The 19,801-nt window shown below is 41.1% G+C and overlaps 1 protein-coding gene across 1 annotated transcript; it reads right to left on the minus strand.

The window, feature by feature from the left end:
* Nucleotides 1-893: 893 nt before the first annotated feature.
* Nucleotides 894-16,035, minus strand: PHAX (phosphorylated adaptor for RNA export). The gene is made up of 5 exons (XM_032425388.1): nt 15,920-16,035; nt 12,440-13,053; nt 10,294-10,414; nt 7,220-7,303; nt 894-1,888 (listed from the first exon to the last, which is right to left on the minus strand). Exons 1-5 carry the CDS (start codon nt 16,013-16,015, stop codon nt 1,619-1,621), a joined length of 1,185 nt encoding a protein of 394 aa, XP_032281279.1. The 5' UTR covers nt 16,016-16,035; the 3' UTR covers nt 894-1,618.
* Between the last annotated feature and the right edge of the window lie 3,766 nt (nt 16,036-19,801).

Below are 19,801 nucleotides of genomic sequence, written 5' to 3' on the forward strand. Positions count from 1 at the left end.
CACTTCCCCCTGCTTGTGCTCCCATTCTCACTGTGTCTCTGTCAAATAAATAGATAAAATCTTTAAAAAAAAAAAAAAAGTAAAAAAAAAAAATAAAACACAAAAAAATGAAAGTGGCAGTTAACTGAATGTTATCTTTCCCAATGTATTACACCTTTAAAATCACCTCTCATGAATAATCTCAGGAACAATATTCAGTTACCTATTTAAAATACTTTCTTCCCTTGATTATAGCAATTTTATGCAAGAATATCTGAGATTAAAAAAAATAGTCCCTTGAGGGTCACCTGGCTGGCTCAGTCAGAGGAGCATGAGACTCGTGATCTTGGAGTCTTGAGTTCGAGCCCCAGGCTGGGTGTAGAGATTACTTAAATAAGTAAATCTTAAAAAAAAAAGTCACGGGGCGCCTGGGTGGCTCAGTCGCTAAGCGTCTGCCTTCGGCTCAGGTCATGATCCCAGGGTCCTGGGATCGAGCCCCGCATCTGGCTCCCTGCTCGGCGGGAAGCCTGCTTCTCCCTCTCCCACTCCCCCTGCTTGTGTTCCCCCTCTCGCTGTGTCTCTCTCTGTCAGATAAATAAATAAAATCTTAAAAAAAAAAAAAGTCACTTGAATCGCATTAAGGACTGCCCAAAATCTAATTTTATTTTTGCATTCTTTACGAATAAAAAGCAACCAATAACCACTTTCCTCTTCTTTTCCCACTTATAATATTCTTAGATCCAACTTCAGTGACTATGTATTCCAGGAACTATAGAAAGATTTTAAGTACTGTCTGTAAAGAATAGTTTATAATTGCTTCCTACAGATTTTTATTTTGTAAACCATAGTCAACCCTTAGAACACCTTAACTCCCCTTATTTCCTTCAATAAAAATGAGTAATTTGACACTTCAGGCAGATGTAACATTTTTAATACCCAACTTCCTTAACATAAGGTAAAACAGTCTTAGGCAGGCAACCACTGTGAATTTTTTAAATGTCCAAAGTAATTACACAGGTATGGATCACATTCAGTATTTAGCGTATGATTGAGTAATTAGAAAGAAGTAAAAACACAGTTAAAGTTAAGAACCAATATTTCTTTGCAAAGCTTGTTAATTTACTTCTGGACAAATAAGTGGTTAAGAACCATCAGTATAAACCTATTTTTAGTCTCTGTCCTTCAAACTGCCTAAAAGTCCTTAGAACACAGAAAAACTAAATTTGAATACATTTGTAACAGCTTAACAATTTATGTGCCTTATTAGGATCTTTTAATGGAATGTTTTGAAACCAATCATAATTCACTGCAAGGATAAATCAGAAAAAGAAAACAAATTTTTGAATGGCATGTTACAATGACCTGGACAAAAGTAATTATCAACTAGTAATAACTAACACATGCAACAGATTGAGAAATTAAATCCTCTGCTATATATACTTATAAGTATTTTGTCAGACATGAGAAATGTTCCTATCAATAACATTCATCTCCCCACAGATTCAACTTTATTTTAAACAAGTAAACAGTTCTTTCTCTCCGGATTTTTACATGTATCAGTGCAAAGTAAAACAAAGCAACTTCAGTAGAAATGGCTTATTACAAGGTTATTCTAAAAAGGCTTATTCCCCTAAATGTACTAAAAGAAGTCCAAATCGTGCGAATGATCCACCTCGATGGCTTCCTCTGCATCCAGCTTTGTCTCTCCGTGGCCTTCCTGCGGCTCGTCAAGAGAGGCCAGAGCCTCGTTCGTATCACTTGCAAAAGTTTCTCGTGATGTATCGTCATCTTCTTGAAAATTTAGATTTTTAATAGCTTGTTTCATCTTTTTCCCCAAGACTTGTGTTCTCCTCTTTCTAGCAGCCTTTTTATTTTCATACTCCTTTTGATTTTCAATGTAGAAAATGTCCTACAATAAAGGAACGACTCGAAGTAAAGACTGCCATTTACTGAACGTTTATTAGAAGGCTTCCTTTACGTTATCTTCATTTCTCACAAAAAACAAGCAAGTATTATTAGACTTTAATAGGACACAGAGTCCAAGATAGCAGGGAAGCCCCCACTGCAACCAGAGGATGAAGCTGTAATTCAAACTTAACCTCATGTTAGCTCCGGGGCGCACGCTTATTCAACCATCACATACCATCTCTATAGCCACAGGCTTCCGAAATGGGAAGATATAGTAGAAAAATCATGTTGCTTAGGATTTAAATAAAATCTATTTTGTCCCAACAAAATAGAAGTCTTTGGAATATGGGTTTACTAACTTTGAAATGGCATCATAACCATACGTGACTGCACATGCTAAGAAACCAAGCCATGGGGGCGCCTGGGTGGCTCAGTCGTTGAGCGTCTGCCTTCGGTTCAGGTCATGATCCCAGGGTCCTGGGATCGAGCCCCGTATCGGGCTCCCTGCTCGGCGGGGAGCCTGCTTCTCCCTCTCCCACTCCCCCTGCTTGTGTTCCCTCTCTCGCTGTGTCTCTCTCTGTCAAATAAATAAATAAAATCTTTAAAAAAAAAAAAGAAACCAAGCCATGCCTGAAGGGTGTGACTAAGTATGATCACGTAACCTACACAAGGGAAAAAAATCCATCCCTTAAAAAAATGTTACTGTAATTAGCGTGGAGAATGTAAATCTGTCAAAAACTTGTACCATGAGGCATAAAAATAAAGCAATCAGCACTGGGATATATTCCAGGATGTTAGAAGAGGGATTTTGTAACAGAAAAACATGAGACTGTTAGCACAGGGCTTCTCCCCTGGGCAATCCGGAACGTCCAGCTCGATCCCTGCCGTGTGCACGGCAGGAGGGTTAGCAGCACACCTGGCCTCGCCCCACCAGCACAGAACCCCTCCATCCCCAAACTGAGACAACCAAACACAGCTCCAGGCACTGCCCAACGTCCTCCAAGAGGCAAAATCGCCAGCGGGTGAGAGCTGCCAAAGGAGAAAATGTGTTTCATTCAACTACTACATGGGAAAACATAAAATAGCACCTGGGAACCCTGATGCAGATAGAGAAGTGTAGTTTCAGAGGCTACAAAAAGAAAAGTAGGCCAGGGATCTAAAGAGAAGGCCAAAACTGACTATGCTAAAACAGAGAAGGTTCCAAGGTCTAAAAGAGAAGTTAGGATAGGCAGGACACACTTCTGACACCCTATGATCTTCTGGGAAGGGACTACTAAAAGCTACAACCAAGTCACTCCCTATTATATTCTTAAAGTGCACAAATTACAAATCCCCTCTTGTTTATAAAAAGTACTATGTACAATGGTGAAATAAAGGAGGCCCTCTCCTAATATTTTTTTTTTCCTCTCCTAATATTTATGCTAAATAGTTACAAGCAGCACAGAGAACTAGCAGAGGAAGGAGTAAGGAGCCCTGAAATTAAGGCAACAAGGGAAGGCTTCAGAAGGTGAAAGCTTTGATGGGAAGAAGGAATAAAAGTACCCGCTAAAGGAATGACAAGATTGGGGGTGGAGAAGGAGGGTACAGGTGTAAAAAGTGGAAGAAGGACCAAAAAAAGTGACTTCAGATAGGCACCATTTACTGAATGAGCACCTTTATATGCCAGGTATTGTGCTAAGGATTTTTCACTGTCAGCAGAACCTTATGAAGTGGGTATTATCCTTGTCTTCAGATGAGGAAAGCGCGAGTGCCCGCTTCGGCAGCACATATACTAAAATCAGATGAGGAGAGAAGGCGCAAGACTGCAGAGCCAACATGTGAAGGTATCAAGTGTAAGCTCGTGTATTAGTTTCCCATATTCGCATTCTTAAAAGCCATGGTGTTGCCTTCACAGAAGTGTGACAACTCACAATTTTTTCAAGGGTCTGCTTACCCGCCAAGGGCAGAGATAAAGAGCAGCTGTGAGGGGAAGGAGTCCCATTTCATGGGAAAGCTCATCCAAGCATCTCGAAAACAGTCTGAGGAGTACAGTGCTTGGCAACACCAAGTAAAATGATAGTTTCCCTTTTGCCTCCAAACACGTGAGAAAGGAATGACATTCCATAGGTTACGAATGTGGCAGAACCAACAGGGCAATGGCCCAGAGAAATGCTGCTGTAAACTGTTGTTCATGTTGTTACAAAAATGCAGACAAGGGATAATCTGCCAGGAGCTTTCTGTCCTCCCTTCCCTATCTACCTGCACAGAATTCATTTTACAAGAACCTAAATGGTACACTATTTGCAGAGGGAGACCAGTACAGCTGAGCTTTTTAAAAAATACAGCAAATTAACTTTTTAACTACTCCTAATCTTTTTTTCTCTCACAAACTTTGTATTTTCCAAAACAAAACTTAAACTACAAACCAAAACAAAATGGTTATGTCATATACCAAAACGAAATCAAATAAAACCGCAAACAAGCCCACTCAGTTCGGTTCTGGCTTCCAAGTTCTACAGACTGATTATTAGCATTATAGCGATCAAAACAGTAATTATAACATGATCATTTAGATGATTTGAAATTACCTATGATGAAATTCTATTTGCTTTAGGTTTTTTCCTCTGATAAAAGGACTCAATCCATGCACATGCAGAAAATTTGGAAAAACACAGAAATATCTTAAAAGCCAAAACATTTATAATCCTCTGGAGCAGACCAAATCATTGGTAACTCTTTGGTGTTTTACATATCAATTAATTGTCCCATGCCTCTTTTTTGTTCTAAATTTGTAGTTTGTCTTTTTAAAAAATTCGGTATTACTTCATTTTTCTCCTTTTCTTAAAACTGCTTCACAAAAATAGAGGCTACAGCATAGTCACTTTAAAAATGTCCCTCTTGCTTAACACTCTTCTATTAGGTATTTCAAATGTTTCTGTTTGTTGTTATAATGCAATGTTTCTGGTAGCTTAACGTAACCTACTAACATTAAAATCTCTTTCTTCACAATGAGTTAGAACTGAAGTTCAAAGACGTGATTCAGTGAAAACCACCAGTTTCAAGTCAGTATTCTGCACGATCCCAGGGGGATCATTTTTATTACTTTTCATGTGCATACCATGGTAACATCCACTTTGATAGAACCTGGTACAGATTAAGTCCTATAAATATTTGGCCTAGTGCTGGGGACATGGTGAATAAATGTTATTTTCTTCTCTTCTGCTTGTGGAAATTGTCCAAAGTTTAGTTACCTACAAGAAGTTTTTCCAGGTATCACTTTATTTAATCCTTTTAGAGCTCTATTCAATGGGCAGGACACTTACTAAAAAGTCCCCTTAATTGAGAAAATTAAGGCTGAGGGACAGTAAGTGATCTGCTCCGTCATATAATTACTAAATGGCAAAATTAAGATTAAAACCCAGATTTTGAATGTTAGAGAATTCTTTTTATCACATTGTGCTATTCCTCTGACATTTTACTATCAAACAATGTTTAATGTTCCTTAGAAGGATGTTCCTTCTCAGTGTACACCTTTTGTCAGGGATCACCGTGGGGGAGGAGGGAGAACATAAGCAAAAGCTCTGCTCTACTAACAGGCGTAAGGAAAATTACATTGTTACAAATTTATCAAAGTCATTGTTCCAATGAGGAAAAAAGGCAGTTATGGACAAGAGATTTCAAATGTGCGATAACAGTAACATTTCCTGTAGGAATTTCAACAATAGATTTTTAAAAAATAACTGGAAGTGGACAGCCAGAAAACTTGAGGAAAAAAAATCTAACACTGAGCAGATGTAAAATAAACTCACAAGGAGCAACAGCTCAAGGGAAGTGACTTTTATTTATGTCTTCATTAGCATTATAAATGGCTCAACCACATTCCTCCGACCTCTGTTACGGTAAAGAGAGTACAGAGCTGCTCAAATACAGTGTCTGCGTTGCCTGTGAACCTACCACCTCTTTCCTATGCAAGAAACAAGTTCTCCATCTTGATCAGATCTGCTAAATGTAATCATGTTCCGGGCGCCTGGGTGGCTCAGTTGGTTAAGCGACTGCCTTCGGCTCAGGTCATGATCCTGCAGTCCCTGGATCGAGACCCACATCGGGCTCCCTGCTTGGCAGGGAGTCTGCTTCTCTCTCTGACCCTCCCCCCTCTCATGTGCTCTCTCTCATTCTCTCTCTCTCAAATAAATAAATAAAATCTTTAAAAAAAAAAAATAAATAAAAAATAAATGTAATCATGTTCCTTAATTAACAGATTAAAAGATAAATTCTGAGCTGTGAAAATCTCACATGGTAAAAGAACTTCCCATATAGGACATTCTAGTAATGCAAAAATGATTAATACTGAAGAGCCTAGATTCTAGTTTATAAGAACTACTGGAGACAGAGGATTGAATGAAACAAACCCATGAGGAGACAATGACCAGAATGTGGTATGTTCTATTAGATAACCATCTCAGACTCTTCAAAAGGTCTAAATCACAAAAGAAAACGTGGAGTTAAAATGAGCAAAAGAGATACAATGGAAATCTAGACAGGATCCTGGTTTGGGGGGGGTGGAAGGTAGACAATACATTCTTGGGACAATTCAGGAAATTGGAATAAGGTCAAGATATTAGATGATACTATGAAGTTGTTTTTCCTTCTCTAAGGTAAAGCTATGTAGGAAACTGTCCTTATTATTGACAGATGCTGACTGAAATAATTAGAGCTGAGTGTCACGATGTTCACTACTTATTACCAAATGGTAGAGAAAAACAACTGTAAGGTAAGAATCTCAAAATATTTTTTTTTTTTTATTTTTAAAGATTTTTATTTATTTATTTGACAGAGAGAGAGAGCGAGAGAGGGAACACAAGCAGGGGGAATGGGAGAGGGAGAAGCAGGCTTCCCGCGGAGCAGGGAGCCCGATGCGGGGCTCGATCCCAGGACCCTGGGATCATGACCCGAGCCGAAGGCAGACGCTTAACGACTGAGCCACCCAGGCGCCCCAAGAATCTCAAAATATTAAAAACCCCTAAATCTAAGTGTAGGAAATTCATCCTATTATTCTTTCATCTATTCTGCACGTCTGAAATTTTTCATTAATAAAAAGTTGTAGGAGGGTAGAAAAAATAATTACGTGCTAAAAGACCAGGAAAACGACACAACGGAAATTGTGACCTTGGCTTGGAAAGGGAAGAAGAGGAGGCAGTTTATAAAGGCACATGTTTTACTTGAAATGAGACACTGACAGAACTGGTCAAGTTAAGGCAGAACAGGTGATGGGGATTACGAGAATATGAAGCTAGAACCCAGTAGAAGTGAAATTATGATAGATCTTAAAAGTGAAGGACACTATAATTTTTACCTTAATTTGTTCCTCACTGATACTAGGAGTATTTTTCAGGAGATTCAGGAAAACTCCACCTGGTGTTCTTCTTCGACTACCATTCTACAAAAAGAAAGAGAAAAATGATACTGTATACACTGTTCCTATGAATGGCCTAAAGCATCTTTTAAACAGAAAGGAACCTAAAGAAATAAAAAGGTCTCCCCTGATCACCACAGTTTAACTGCAATGTCCTCCTCTCTTCTCCATACCTCCATACCTCTATTTCTTTTACCATAGCATTTATCACTTTCTAACATACCTGAAGATATATTTATTCTTTACATATTGTCTCCCTCCCACCCCTACCTACAATGTAAGATTGCTGTGTCTACAACAGTGCCTAGTACACAGCAATAAATAATCGTACAAGAAAAATGTCCATTAGGGCACCTGGGTGGCTCAGTCATTTAAGCGTCTGCCTTCGGCCCAGGTCATGATCTCAGGGTCCTGGGATCGAGCTCTGCATTGGGCTCCCTGCTCAGCGGGGAGTCTGCTTCGCCCTCTCCCTCTGCCCCTCACCTCACTCGTTCTCTCTAATAATTAAATAAAATCTTTAAAAGAACAAAAAAAAGAAAACTGTCCATTAAAAGAAAGTGAATTTGGACTTGCATCTTTCCAACAACCAGTAGATTTTCACTAGCTCACTATGATATAAACTTTTATTACTACAGTACTAAGATATTAATGAATCTATAATTTTGGGCTCAACTAAACAAAAATCCAAGTACCTCAGCAGTGACAAACAAGGGTGCCAGTACATTCATGATTATTGTAATTTGTTTTGTTGTCAAGTTCTGTTTTGACTTCCATAATCTATATTCACACGCTATTTCCTCAGCCAATGCTATCAATTCTAACTGGTTTTTCTCTCCATTTCCACAGCATAATATTGATTCACTCTCATGTGATGTTACCATTCAGATTCATGAGGAGCAAATAAGGAGCCATTCAAACTTCATCCTCACCCTGCGGTGAAAGCTGAATTAAATGAAATCTCCAAAACCATATGGGATAAAGTACCACTGCCTATGATTGGGCCCTTAACCAGACTAGTGCACTTTTTGCCATTCTCCAGCAGTAAAGTGTTTCTCACTTCACATCTGTCAGAATGGCTAATATCAAGACAACAGGAAATAACAAATGTTGGTGAGAATGTGGAGAAAAGGGTATTTCTGTGCACTGCTAGTGGGAATGTAAACTGGTACAGCCAGTATGGAAAACGGTATGGAGGTTCCTCAAAAAATTCAAAATAGAAATACCGTATGATTCAGCAATTCTACTGCTGGGTATTCAACCAAAGAAAACAAAAACATGAATTTGAAAAGACATATGGACCCCTATGTTTACTACAGTATTATTTTAAATAGCCAAAATATGAAAGCAACCTAAATGTCCAATGATGGGTAAAGATGATATATATCTCTATCTGTATCTCTATATATATGATGAAATATCACTTGGCTATAAGAAAGTATGAAGTCTTGCCACTCACATCATGGATGGACAGAGAGGATATCATGCTAAGTGAGTCAGAAAGAACAAGCCAAATGCCAGATGACTTCACTTATATGTGGAATCTAAAAACCAAAACAAACTTGTTTACCAAAAAACCAGAAAGAGACTCATAAATACAGAGAACAAACGTGGTTGCCAGAGGGGCAGGGGGTGGGGAATGGGCAAAATAGGTGAAGGGGATTAACAGGTACAAACTTCCAGTGACACTATAAAGTCACAGGGATGGAAAGTACAGCATGGGCAATATAATCAATAATATTGTAATAACTTTGGGGCGCCTGGGTGGCTCAGTTGGTTAAGCATCTGCCTTCGGCTCAAGTCATGATCCCAGGGTCCTGGGAGAGAGTCCTCAGTCGGGCTTCCTGCCTACCAGGGAGTCTGCTTCTCCCTCTGCCCCTCCCCACCACTCATGTTCTCTCTCTCTAATAAATAAAGAAAATCTTAAAAAAATATATTGTAATAACTTTGTATGGAGACAGCTGATAACTATGCTCATTGTGAACATTCTGTTTGTAATTGTCAAATCACTATGTTGTACAGCTAAAATTATTTTTGTATGTCAGCTATACTTCAGTTAAAACAATAGAAAACAGAAAAGTGTAAAGAGAAACAAATACTACAGTGTTTCTCAAGTTTTTGTTCACTGTTGCTTCCCCTACCCCACCAACCATGGAACTTTAATACTCACTGATACATTGTATATCTACCTGTGTTTTATACCTATATATGTGGGTTTTTGTTTTTTGGTCCCAAGAATCAATTTTTAAGAATGCATGAATTAAACAAACCCAAAACAACATGTCTGTTCATCACTGCCAACTAAGGGCTGGGAACACTGTGGTAAGTATTTTACGTGCATCATCTTGTCCAATCCTTGTAACACAGGATTAGTCCCCAATCTGCACCTGGGAGAAAGAGGCTCTGAAAAGTCAAATAATTTAGCCACATCTCACACCGATTAAGTTGCAGACCCAGAATTCAAAACAAAGTATCCCAAATTCTAAAACCTATATTCTTAAAATTTGAGTTTCCAAGTTCTCTCTAGATTGTTTTCTTAAAATTTCAACCCCTACTCTCAATGAATCCTGTAAGAGATACATTGTTGACTGCACACTAACAGGATACAATTTATGTATGGTTTTTTTTTTTTAAGATTTTATTTATTTATCTGACAGAGACACAGCAGGAGAGGGAACACAAGCAGGGGGAGTGGGAGAGGGAGAGGCAGGCTCCCCATGGAGCAGGGAGCCCGATGTGGGGCCTGATCCCAGGACCCTGGGATCATGACCTGAGCCAAAGGCAGACACTCAACGACTGAGCCACCCAGGGGCCCCTATGTATGGTTTTTGTAAGGAAAGTAGTAATTGCAAAAACTAACTATACATAATTTTTAAATTCAGTTTTTTAAAATCTGAGCCACACTGTAATATACTGATAAATAAGAAATCCAACAGAGACAAGTTTATTTTGTAAAAAAAAAAAAAAATCACATGAAACACAATATAAAATAGAAACAACAGAGCAGTAAGTCTTACCATTATAAAAAGGCCACCATTTTGTTCAACTTCAGCAGTTTCCATGAGAAGTTCAATTGCCTTTTTGTTCCCAATTATCCTCACTACTCGCGCTATCAGATCTTTCTTTGGTTCCTGCAACCTGATAAGGAACAAACAGAGTAAATATTTGCTGTATAAAGTTGAAGAAATGTACCTTTGTCTCCAGTTTAATGCCCAAGTAGAATCAAAATCCTCTTCTGGTAACATCTGCTTTTGGCAATCTTCAATATTTAACCTTAGAATCACGGACATACCAACACTACCACCTTGGGTCACCCAAAGAGACAATAAACTCAAGGTTCCATCTCAAGTCTCAGAACTGGCCTCTTCATTTTGCCTTAATGGATTATGGTGAATTTCAAAATAAATGTGCACATCCAGCAAGGGGAATGCAAGCCTAAACTCTTGTCAAAACAAGTAACAAACATACACTATGCTTTCAATTATCACGCCTACAAGTTAGTTCTCCTAACTCCAGAGATGCGTGGGAGCTTTAAAGTGGATAGGATCTTCCCCTCAGTCTCTCTGCCTCAGAACAAAGGCCACAGCTAATATTTACTGATGACTTACTATGGGATGAGCACAATCCTAAAAACTTTGTATGCATTATATCAGTTAATTATCTCAACAACCTTATGAAGTAGGTACTTATTTTTATCTTACCACTGAGACGTAAAAACATAGGAAGTCTAACTAACACTTCTCACGTCACAGTCCACACTCTACAGAGATGAATGAGGATTAACATGGAAGTTCTCTAACTAGACCTGGTTTTCTTGCTCCTTCTCAACAAGAGGCAGTGCATTATTCGAGAAAGAGCACTGGACTAGGAACAAAGCAACCAAGGTTTAGTTCCAAATCTGACACTTAAAACTGTGACGTTGGACAAGCCATATTAACTACTAGGTCTCAGTTTCCTTATCCATAAAATGAAGGCTTTGGTTTACAAAATCTCTAAATTCCTTTCCAACAGTCAAATTCCAAACTCACTCTGTAGGTTAAAAGTCCAGTATTAGCATTATTACTCTTGAACCATATCTGTTTTCAAATTTGTGACACTGTTCATTAATCACTTAGAGCTAAGAAAAAGTTAAACAAAATCTGAACTTCCTGAAAATAAAATGAAATATCAGTTTACCATACACCAAGAAATTCTACTTCTAGGTATTTACCAGTAAAAGTTAAAATACATGTCCTAATATCTGCAGGTCAAAGCTCATAGAGCATTATTCATGACAGTCAAAAAGTGGAATAGCAATATGGATGTTTGTATATGTATAGAAATTAAAAAATTAAGTGTTGATGCCTACTACAAAATGGACAAATCTTAAAAACATTACACATACAGACCATACACTGTATGATTCCATTATTATGAAATGTCCAGAAAATGCAAATTTATGCCAACAGACAGTAATCAGCAGTTATCTGGGGTAGGAACAAAGAATAACTTTAGGGGAGCCTGGGTGGCTCAGCTGGTTATGCATCTGCCTCCGTCTCAGGTCATGATCCCGGGGTCCTGGTATCGAGCCCCGCATCGGGCTCCCTGCTCAGCAGAGAGCCTGCTTCTCCCTTTCCCTCTGCCTACTTGTGCTCTCTATCTCTGTCAAATAAATACATTAAAAAAAAAAAAAATCTTAAAAAAATAAAATAAAAAAAAAGAGCTCCAAAGCACTAAATGACAAAAGTCATTAAAAGTTCATAAAAGCATGGGCGCCTGGGTGGCTCAGTTGTTAAGCAACTGCCTTCGGCTCAGGTCATGGTCCCAGGGTCCTGGGATTGAGTCCCATATCGGGCTCTCTGCTCCGCGGGAAGCCTGCTTCTCCCTCTCCCACTCCCCCTGCTTGTGTTCCCTCTCTCGCTGTGTCTCTCTCTGTCAAATAAATAAATAAAATCTTTAAAAAAAAAAAAAAAAAAGAGTTCATAAAAGTTTACAAAACTCATTATTTTATCAGGCCTGTCCATTTAAGGAAACACAGATATATTCCTATAACCAAGTAAACCCATTCCTAAAATTAAAAAATCTCAAAAGAAACATCATCCTTAATGCATTGGAATTATTTCCTATAAATGGAAGACAGTAATTGGTCAAGTGCTCATTTGCAGGCCACATTTTAATGCTCACCTGAAAGAAATTTCATCAGCTACTTTCTCTTGCGAATCGTCCTCTGTGATCTCATACCGGCCTTTATAGTTCATTTCTAGTCTGTCCCCCAGTCTGTCTTTGACAGGTCGTTTCCGTTTGAGATGACCTTGCCCATTTTCCTCTTCCTTTGACCCCATTTTTTTGCCATCATGCATATATTCATCTAGCTCTTTGTCTAATTCTTTCGTATGTTCTTGAGATTCCCTCTTAAGTTTCTTAGCAAGTAAATAATTGTAAGTCTCGGATTGTCTGCTCTTGTCAATGGTACCCTCCATTCCCAAGATCCCAAGTTCAGTGGCCACTGCATCTTGATTCTGTTCTTGTAGCACAGCACCCCATATGTTGTTAACCTTCTTTCCTCCAGGAACAGGTGGTTTCTGGCTGCTCTGGCCAAACTGAAAAGGCTCTGGCTTCGGAGGAGGGTTAAAACATTTCTGTCGTTTGCGTTTCCAAAGGGAGCTGTCGTCATCTGAATCAGAAAAACTCTCTTCACTTGAATCCACACTTTTAACAGTCCGATAATGGGATACTGGCGCACACGGGGTTGCAGGACCCTGGAAGGGCCTCACTGTGCTGTCCCCACCTAGTGTTTTCTGCAGTGAAAGGAAATACCATCAATTCCACCAAACACATTAAATCTACCCACCATGTGCTATTTAAAAAAAAAAAATTATTTAGGGATTCAGTTGGACCACTGAAGCAGAACAATCTTCAATGAATCTCTGAAACCAATCCAGTCCCTACTTTTCTAAAGTTCCACATGGAATTTGCCAATTTTAAAACCACAAACTCGTTATTTCTAAAGCTAATACAGAATTTAGTTCTAAAGCCTATTTCTAAAAAGCTCTTTATTTTTTTTTTTTTTAAAGATTTTATTTATTTGACAGAGAGAGACACGGCGAGAGAGGGAACACAAGCAGGGGGAGTGGGAGAGGGAGAAGCAGGCTTCCCGCGGAGCAGGGAGCCCGATGTGGGGCTCGATCCCAGGACCCTGGGACCACGACCTGAGCCAAAGGCAGATGCCCAACGACTGAGCCACCCCAGGCGCCCCTAAAAAGCTCTTTAGAGGCGCCTAGGTGGCTCCGTCGGTTAAGTGTCTGCCTTCAGCTCAGGTCATGATCTCAGGGTTCTGGGATCGAGCCCCGCATCGGGCTCCCTGCTCCGTGGGGAGCTTGCTTCTCCCTCCCTCCCTCTCTCTCTCTCTCTCATGAATAAATAAATAATAAAAAATAAATAAATAAGAAGCTCTTTAATTCCCACGTTAGAAGATTTTCAGTATTTTCAGTTATTGTCAGAATGTTTGAAAATGACATGCACAATAACTGTTAGTAGCAGTTGTGAAAATTAAAAGGAAAGCTCACTAAACTGGAGTCAGGGGGCTTGAAGGGGAAGTTCTCACGTTCTATCAAAGGAAAAGACGTGAGGTTTCACCTCCCACAGGAAGAAGCCTATACCTTACTAACACAGCCAGAGGAAGATTTTTTTCTTGCCTGGCAACAGCCCAGCCAATTAGACTGTCCCAACTCAGCCAATGAAAAGCCACTATACTTTTTTTTTTTTAAAGATTTTATTTATTTATTAGAGAGAGAGAGACAAACAAGCAGGGGGAGGGGCAGAGGGAGAAGCAGACTCCCCATGGAGCAGGGAGCCTGATATAGGGCTTGATCCCAGGACCCTGGGATCATGACCTGAGCTGAAGGCAAATGCTTAACCGAATGAGCCACCCAGGCACCCAAAAAACCGCTTTTAATTCCCAGTTTACTCCAGTGGACTTTTTTACAGCCCCTCTCAACTTCTCGCCTTCCTCTATAAAAGAGCATTCCTCTGTTTCCCATTTGCCTATGGTTTTGCCCTAGCTTGCTTGTTCAGAGTTGTGATTCTCTGCTGTTCCAGAATAAACCCTTTTTTGCTGGTAAGATAACTGGCAAGTTTTATTTTAAAGCTTAACACAGTTATAACAGAATATGTTCTCTTTCTTTTCAAACATGTTTTTTTTTTTGCATTTGGACGCATCCAACTTCCTTTATACGGTTTAGTGACCACACTCTTTTGAGATTAGATAGTAAACTCCTATGGGTAAGAATCCCTGACATACTATTAAAACTGCACAGTCCATGGCATTAAGTTTACCAAGTCATGGGTCAATCTATGTAAAACCACCCGGAAAAGATTGAAAACCTAAACTGAAACCTTCGTATCAATTTCCTAAGACATCTATATACAAAAGGGAACACCCTGGGGCGTCTGGATGGCTCAGTCAGTTAAGCAGCTGACTCTTGGTTTGGGCTCAGGTTATGATCTCAGAGTCGTGAAATCAAGCCCCACCGTGGGCTGCACCTCAGCACTCAGCTTGGGATTCTCTCTGCCCCACCCCCATCTCTCTCCCTAAAATAAACAAAATCTTTAAAAAAAAAAAAAAAAGAACACCTTTGTGTTTTGTACTAAACGAAGTATTTGCTGAGCTCCCCAGTGTTCAGCCCCGATGACTTATTATATATGATAGGTGATCAAGAAATATTTATGGTTTGGGTTTTTTTTTTTTTTTTTTTTTACATAAAGGGGATGTTATTTGTGCTATTATGTGCTAGAAATGGCGGCAGGAGGGGGTGATTTAAGTCAATAAAGAGACAGTCTTCCCATCTTCAAATAACAACAGCATCTAAAATCTGTCAGGCGTTACTGTTCACTGAATCTTTACGAACACCCTATCACTGGCGTGCTCTCATCACTCCCATTATACAAATTGGGGCACTAGGCTAAATAACCTGCCACTGGTCACACGGCGGAGGCGCCAGTTTTCGAACGCGGGCAGCCTGGCACTAAGCCCGCTCAAAAGTGTCTGCTACTTTGCAGGCAATCAAGACAAACTCCCACTTAGAAAACGGGGAGGTTAATACAAAACCCGGTGCCACATTATGGCGTGGCCAAACTGGGTCCGACGGGGACATGGAAAACCAGGCCCTTAAGCAAATGATGAACTTCGTTCCGGGTTTTCAGGCTCCCTATAGGATCAAGGCGAAAAAGGAGCGCCAGGGGATGTTTCTGCCCGCCGTCCCCAGGTGCCGGGCGGGGACAACCTAATCACGCTACAGCGGGGACACTCCGTTAAGTTCAGAAAACCCAGAGCGGCACGCCGCAGGCGGAGAAGAGCCGGCCGCACGCCCGTCAGCAGGAGGCCGCAAGCCTCGCCGCCCCGCTAGGCAACGAGATGCCGGGTCAGGGTTCGGACGGCCCGCGGTCGCGTCCCCGCCCAGCGCCTCCCCCCCGCCGCCGGAGCCCGCGTGCCTCCGCCCCGCCCGGGAAGCCGGCCGGCCCGCTGCTCATCCACACAGCCGCCCGCCCCTTTCCGCAGTCCCGGCTCCGCACGCCCGCCCCTCACCCGCACCGCCGCCCGCCCCTCCTCGCCGCCCGGGCTGCGCGCTCCCGGCTCCGAATGACCCGCCTGCCCTTTACACTCACCGGCACCTGCAGCGGCCTGTCGCTGGGTGCGACCGTCATGTCGGAATCCGAGTCGGAGAGCTGCCCATCTTCCATGTCGCCGGCGTCCTGCGCCATCTTCCCGCGGCGTGGCGCGGCGGGTCAGGAGAGCACTTCCGGCGGCGCGGCGGGAAGGTCCGGCGGGCTGCGGTGCTCGGGCGCCCCCGCCAGGGGGCCGCTCCCGCCCCGACGGCGCGCGCGGCGCCTCCTCCGCCCGCCTGGGCGAACGTTGACGAATATGCATAATCGTGACAAACTGTGCACCACTTGCACTTCCGGGGAAACGAATCTCCTGTTCGCCAGCACTTTGGCGCGTTTTCTCCCGAGCTCTGTTTTCGTGCAAACCTAAAGTTGTGCCTGGACAGCGGCCGTCGGGGATTCCTCCCATGGCCTCACATTCCTCACCGAGGTGCTCTTCACAGGCCTTCTTGCTCCCATTCTTGCTCCTGCACAACCCCCTGTAACTGTAGCTTCTTGCAGAGCCTTTCAGGCAGCACCGGAGGTCATTACCCAGCTCAGACCTTCCAGGGACTTCACTCCACATAGTGAGTTCGGAGTTCTCAGCATGGCGGATCTGGGTCCTCTCTAGCTCTGAAGCCGCACTGGCGCTGCTCCTACAGCCCCTCACGCATCCTTTGTTTTTCACGGGTTCACGGCCTTTGCAGTTGCCCTTGCCTCTGCCTGGAGGAGCCTTGACACCTCACTCTTTGCGTGGGTTGTTCTCCTACATGATTAGATTTTCCGATTGAATGCCACCTTCCAGGAGAGTCCTTCTTCGACCACCCTAACTAAAAAAGATCCTCTACTGTCACTCTTGGAACGCTTATTTTTCTTCATGACATCAATAGTCATATCTGCATTTGTTTTATTTTTTGGTCTTCGTTCTCCCCTGGAATGTCTGTTTCATTGACTGTCGTTTGTCCCCAGTGTTCAGCCCAATGACATTGTATATGAGAGGCGATCAATAAATATTTATGGATTTTTTTTTTTTACATAAAAGGGATCTTACTATTTTTACCTTTTACTATTCTATAATCTGATTTTATTTTTTTTAAGAGTTTATTTATTTGAGAGAGAGAGAGAGAGAGAGAGAGCACAAGCAGGGGGAGGGGCAGAGGGAGAGGGAGAAGCAGGCTCCCCACTGAACAGGGAGCCCGATAGGGGGCTGGATCCCAGGACCCTGGGATCATGACCTGAGCGGAAGGCAGACGCTTAACCGACTGAGCCACCCAGGCGCTCCTGTAATCTCATTAAAACAAAACAAAACAAAACAATAGGGGTGCCTGGATGGCTCAGTCCATAGAACATGCGACTGGATCTTGGGGTTGTGAGTTCCAGCCCCACTTTGAGGGGGTAGATTGTACTTATTAAAAGAAAAAAAAAACTTAAAAAGTCTTAAAAAGAAACAATTTATCCTGGACACCTTTCTGTACCAAAATAGAAAGCTCTAGCTCCTTTTTAATGACTACCTAGCATTCGGTTGCCTAGAGATACCATCACTTATTTAGTCTCTGATGGTATCCATTTAGGCTGTAGCCAATTTTGCAATTAGCACATATTTTTCACAGACTTGTTTTATTATTTCCTTGGGATAAGTTTCTAGACTGCATGGAAAAGAATGCATATAGATTTTTGAAATGTGAGTTTAAGATCTAAGACCTAGTCCAATCCCTTTTTGACAATGAAAAGAGATTACACAGCTAAGCTATTTAAACTGAGTCTTGACTCCAGGTCTTCTAACTCTTACACAACTTTATTGTTTTATCTTTCCTACATAGAATTGCAATCCCCTTGGAGCTGATCCTGTGTGGTGTGAGGTAGGAGTCAAATTTCAGGCTATAATTAACATTTTACTATGTGGTATGGGATGCAGCTAAATATTATAAAATGCAGAGAACAGCTCCCCATCCTAAAGAATTTCTCCATTGTTTTCCTCTAGAAGTTTTAAGAGTTTTTGTTCTTACTTTTAGGTCCATGGTCCGTTTTGAGTTAATTATTGTATGTAATGTGAAGTGAAAGTCAAGGTTCATTTTTTTTAGCATGTGAATATCCGATTAATATAGTACCTTTTCTTGAAAAGGCTATACTTTCCCCATTGAATTTCCTTGTCACCTTTATTGAAAATTGACTATGTATGTGAGAATCTATTTCTGGGTGCTCTATTCTGTTCCATTAATCTTTATGTCTATCTTTACACCAATGTGACACTCTTGATTACTTAGGTTTATAATAGTTGTACAATTGTATAATAATTGTTAAAATTAGGTAATGTAAATTTGTTCATTTTTCCCAAAATTGTCTTGGCTATTCTAGATCCTTTGCATTTCCGTTTAAACTTGAGATCTGCTAGCCAATTCTGGTGTTTGATTGGGATTGCATTGAATCTATCATTTAATTCAGACCCTGGGGAGACTATCTTAGACTGATGCTAGTAAAAGCTGGAATCAGGGGCTCTTGGGTGACTCAGCCAGTTGAGCGACTGACTCTTGGTTTCGGCTCACGTCATGATCTCAAGGTCCTGGTATCGAGCCCAGCGACAGGTTCTGTGCTCAGCGTGGAGTCAGCTTGGGATTCTCACTCTCCCTCTGCCCCTTCTCTCTCTCTCTCTCTCAAATAAATAAAATTCTTAAAAAATTAAAAAAAAAAGCTGGAACCGTATATTATTAATCAATAACTCTCCTGATGCTGGGCTCATTAAACAACCAGGTAGGTAGTTTGTATCCTGGGAGAGAATGCAGTGATTATAGGATGTGAATTGTTGGTCTTTCTGAAGATAATTTTCCCTATAAAATAATATGCCAGCATTGTAGTTGTAGCATCATTTCTTTGTGAGCTTGATTAATGAGTTTGCCCAGAGCAATAGCGTCACTTCCCCACGCTCTGACAAATCAGGTTTTGCATTTGCAAAAATGAAATTGTATCCTGGGTTGTGGTGGTTTCTCTAATGTATTGCTGCCTTGGGGCAAGCATGCATGTTCAGGTCACATCCCTCTGCCTCCTGGTAGCTATCTTTGAAGAATGAAGACTTCTAGCATTCATTGAGGACATCACATCATAAGCACTGTTCATTTGTTACAATGCTGTGACTCCAGAGTCCTTGCTTTAATCACCATGCTATGATGCCTTTGATAAGTCATTTGGAAAGCAGGATTGGCTCTTTGCGGACTTGCCACTTCTAATACAATACTTTCAAGGTGCCCTGAGTTCAGTCAGTACATTGGCATTTCTCTGAGGCTTTGCAGTTTTTATATATGCTTTTATATATGATTCACTTAATTCTTTTTCATATATGAAATGTGCTCTCATGAATCATTTAATTCTATCTCTTCCTGCTCTGCCCCATCAAAATTCATTGCTTATAATTTTTTCCTGACCTCCTATTGGGCAGGGATAAGTAGTTTTGAAAAACGGAGGTAGAAGAGAGAGATGTAATCTCCATTTTCAACGTAGGCAATTACTGGTGTCTATTTTTGCTAGAACTGGTTTAGAGAGACAGCCATGAACTTCTCTACTTGACATAGTGAAGAGAAGGAATCTAACCTTCCTCAAGGGCATTATGTATCGCTCCTAAAATTTAGTGCATCTGTAAATGTCTTCTGAATTAAACGGAGGAGAAAGAAGACTGTGGTGTTGGGATATATGTATAAGGAATCTTGCTAGCAGCCAGAAAGTGAGAAGAATTAAATTCTCAGTTAAATGTCTGAGGGGGAAAAAAGAGTCTGAGATTTAGAACTGTGGAAATTAGGGCTTCAGTCCTAGGGGTAGATGAAGATAGTAGCTGGGCTGTTGGTAGATTATCAGTGCTGGACAAGGTGTCTACGCCTTCTGCTCCTCAGGTGTATTCATAGGTTCATTTGTTCATTC

This window comes from Phoca vitulina, unplaced genomic scaffold (genome assembly GCF_004348235.1).
Source record: "Phoca vitulina isolate PV1807 unplaced genomic scaffold, GSC_HSeal_1.0 scaffold32, whole genome shotgun sequence".
Taxonomy (NCBI): Eukaryota; Metazoa; Chordata; class Mammalia; order Carnivora; family Phocidae; genus Phoca; species Phoca vitulina.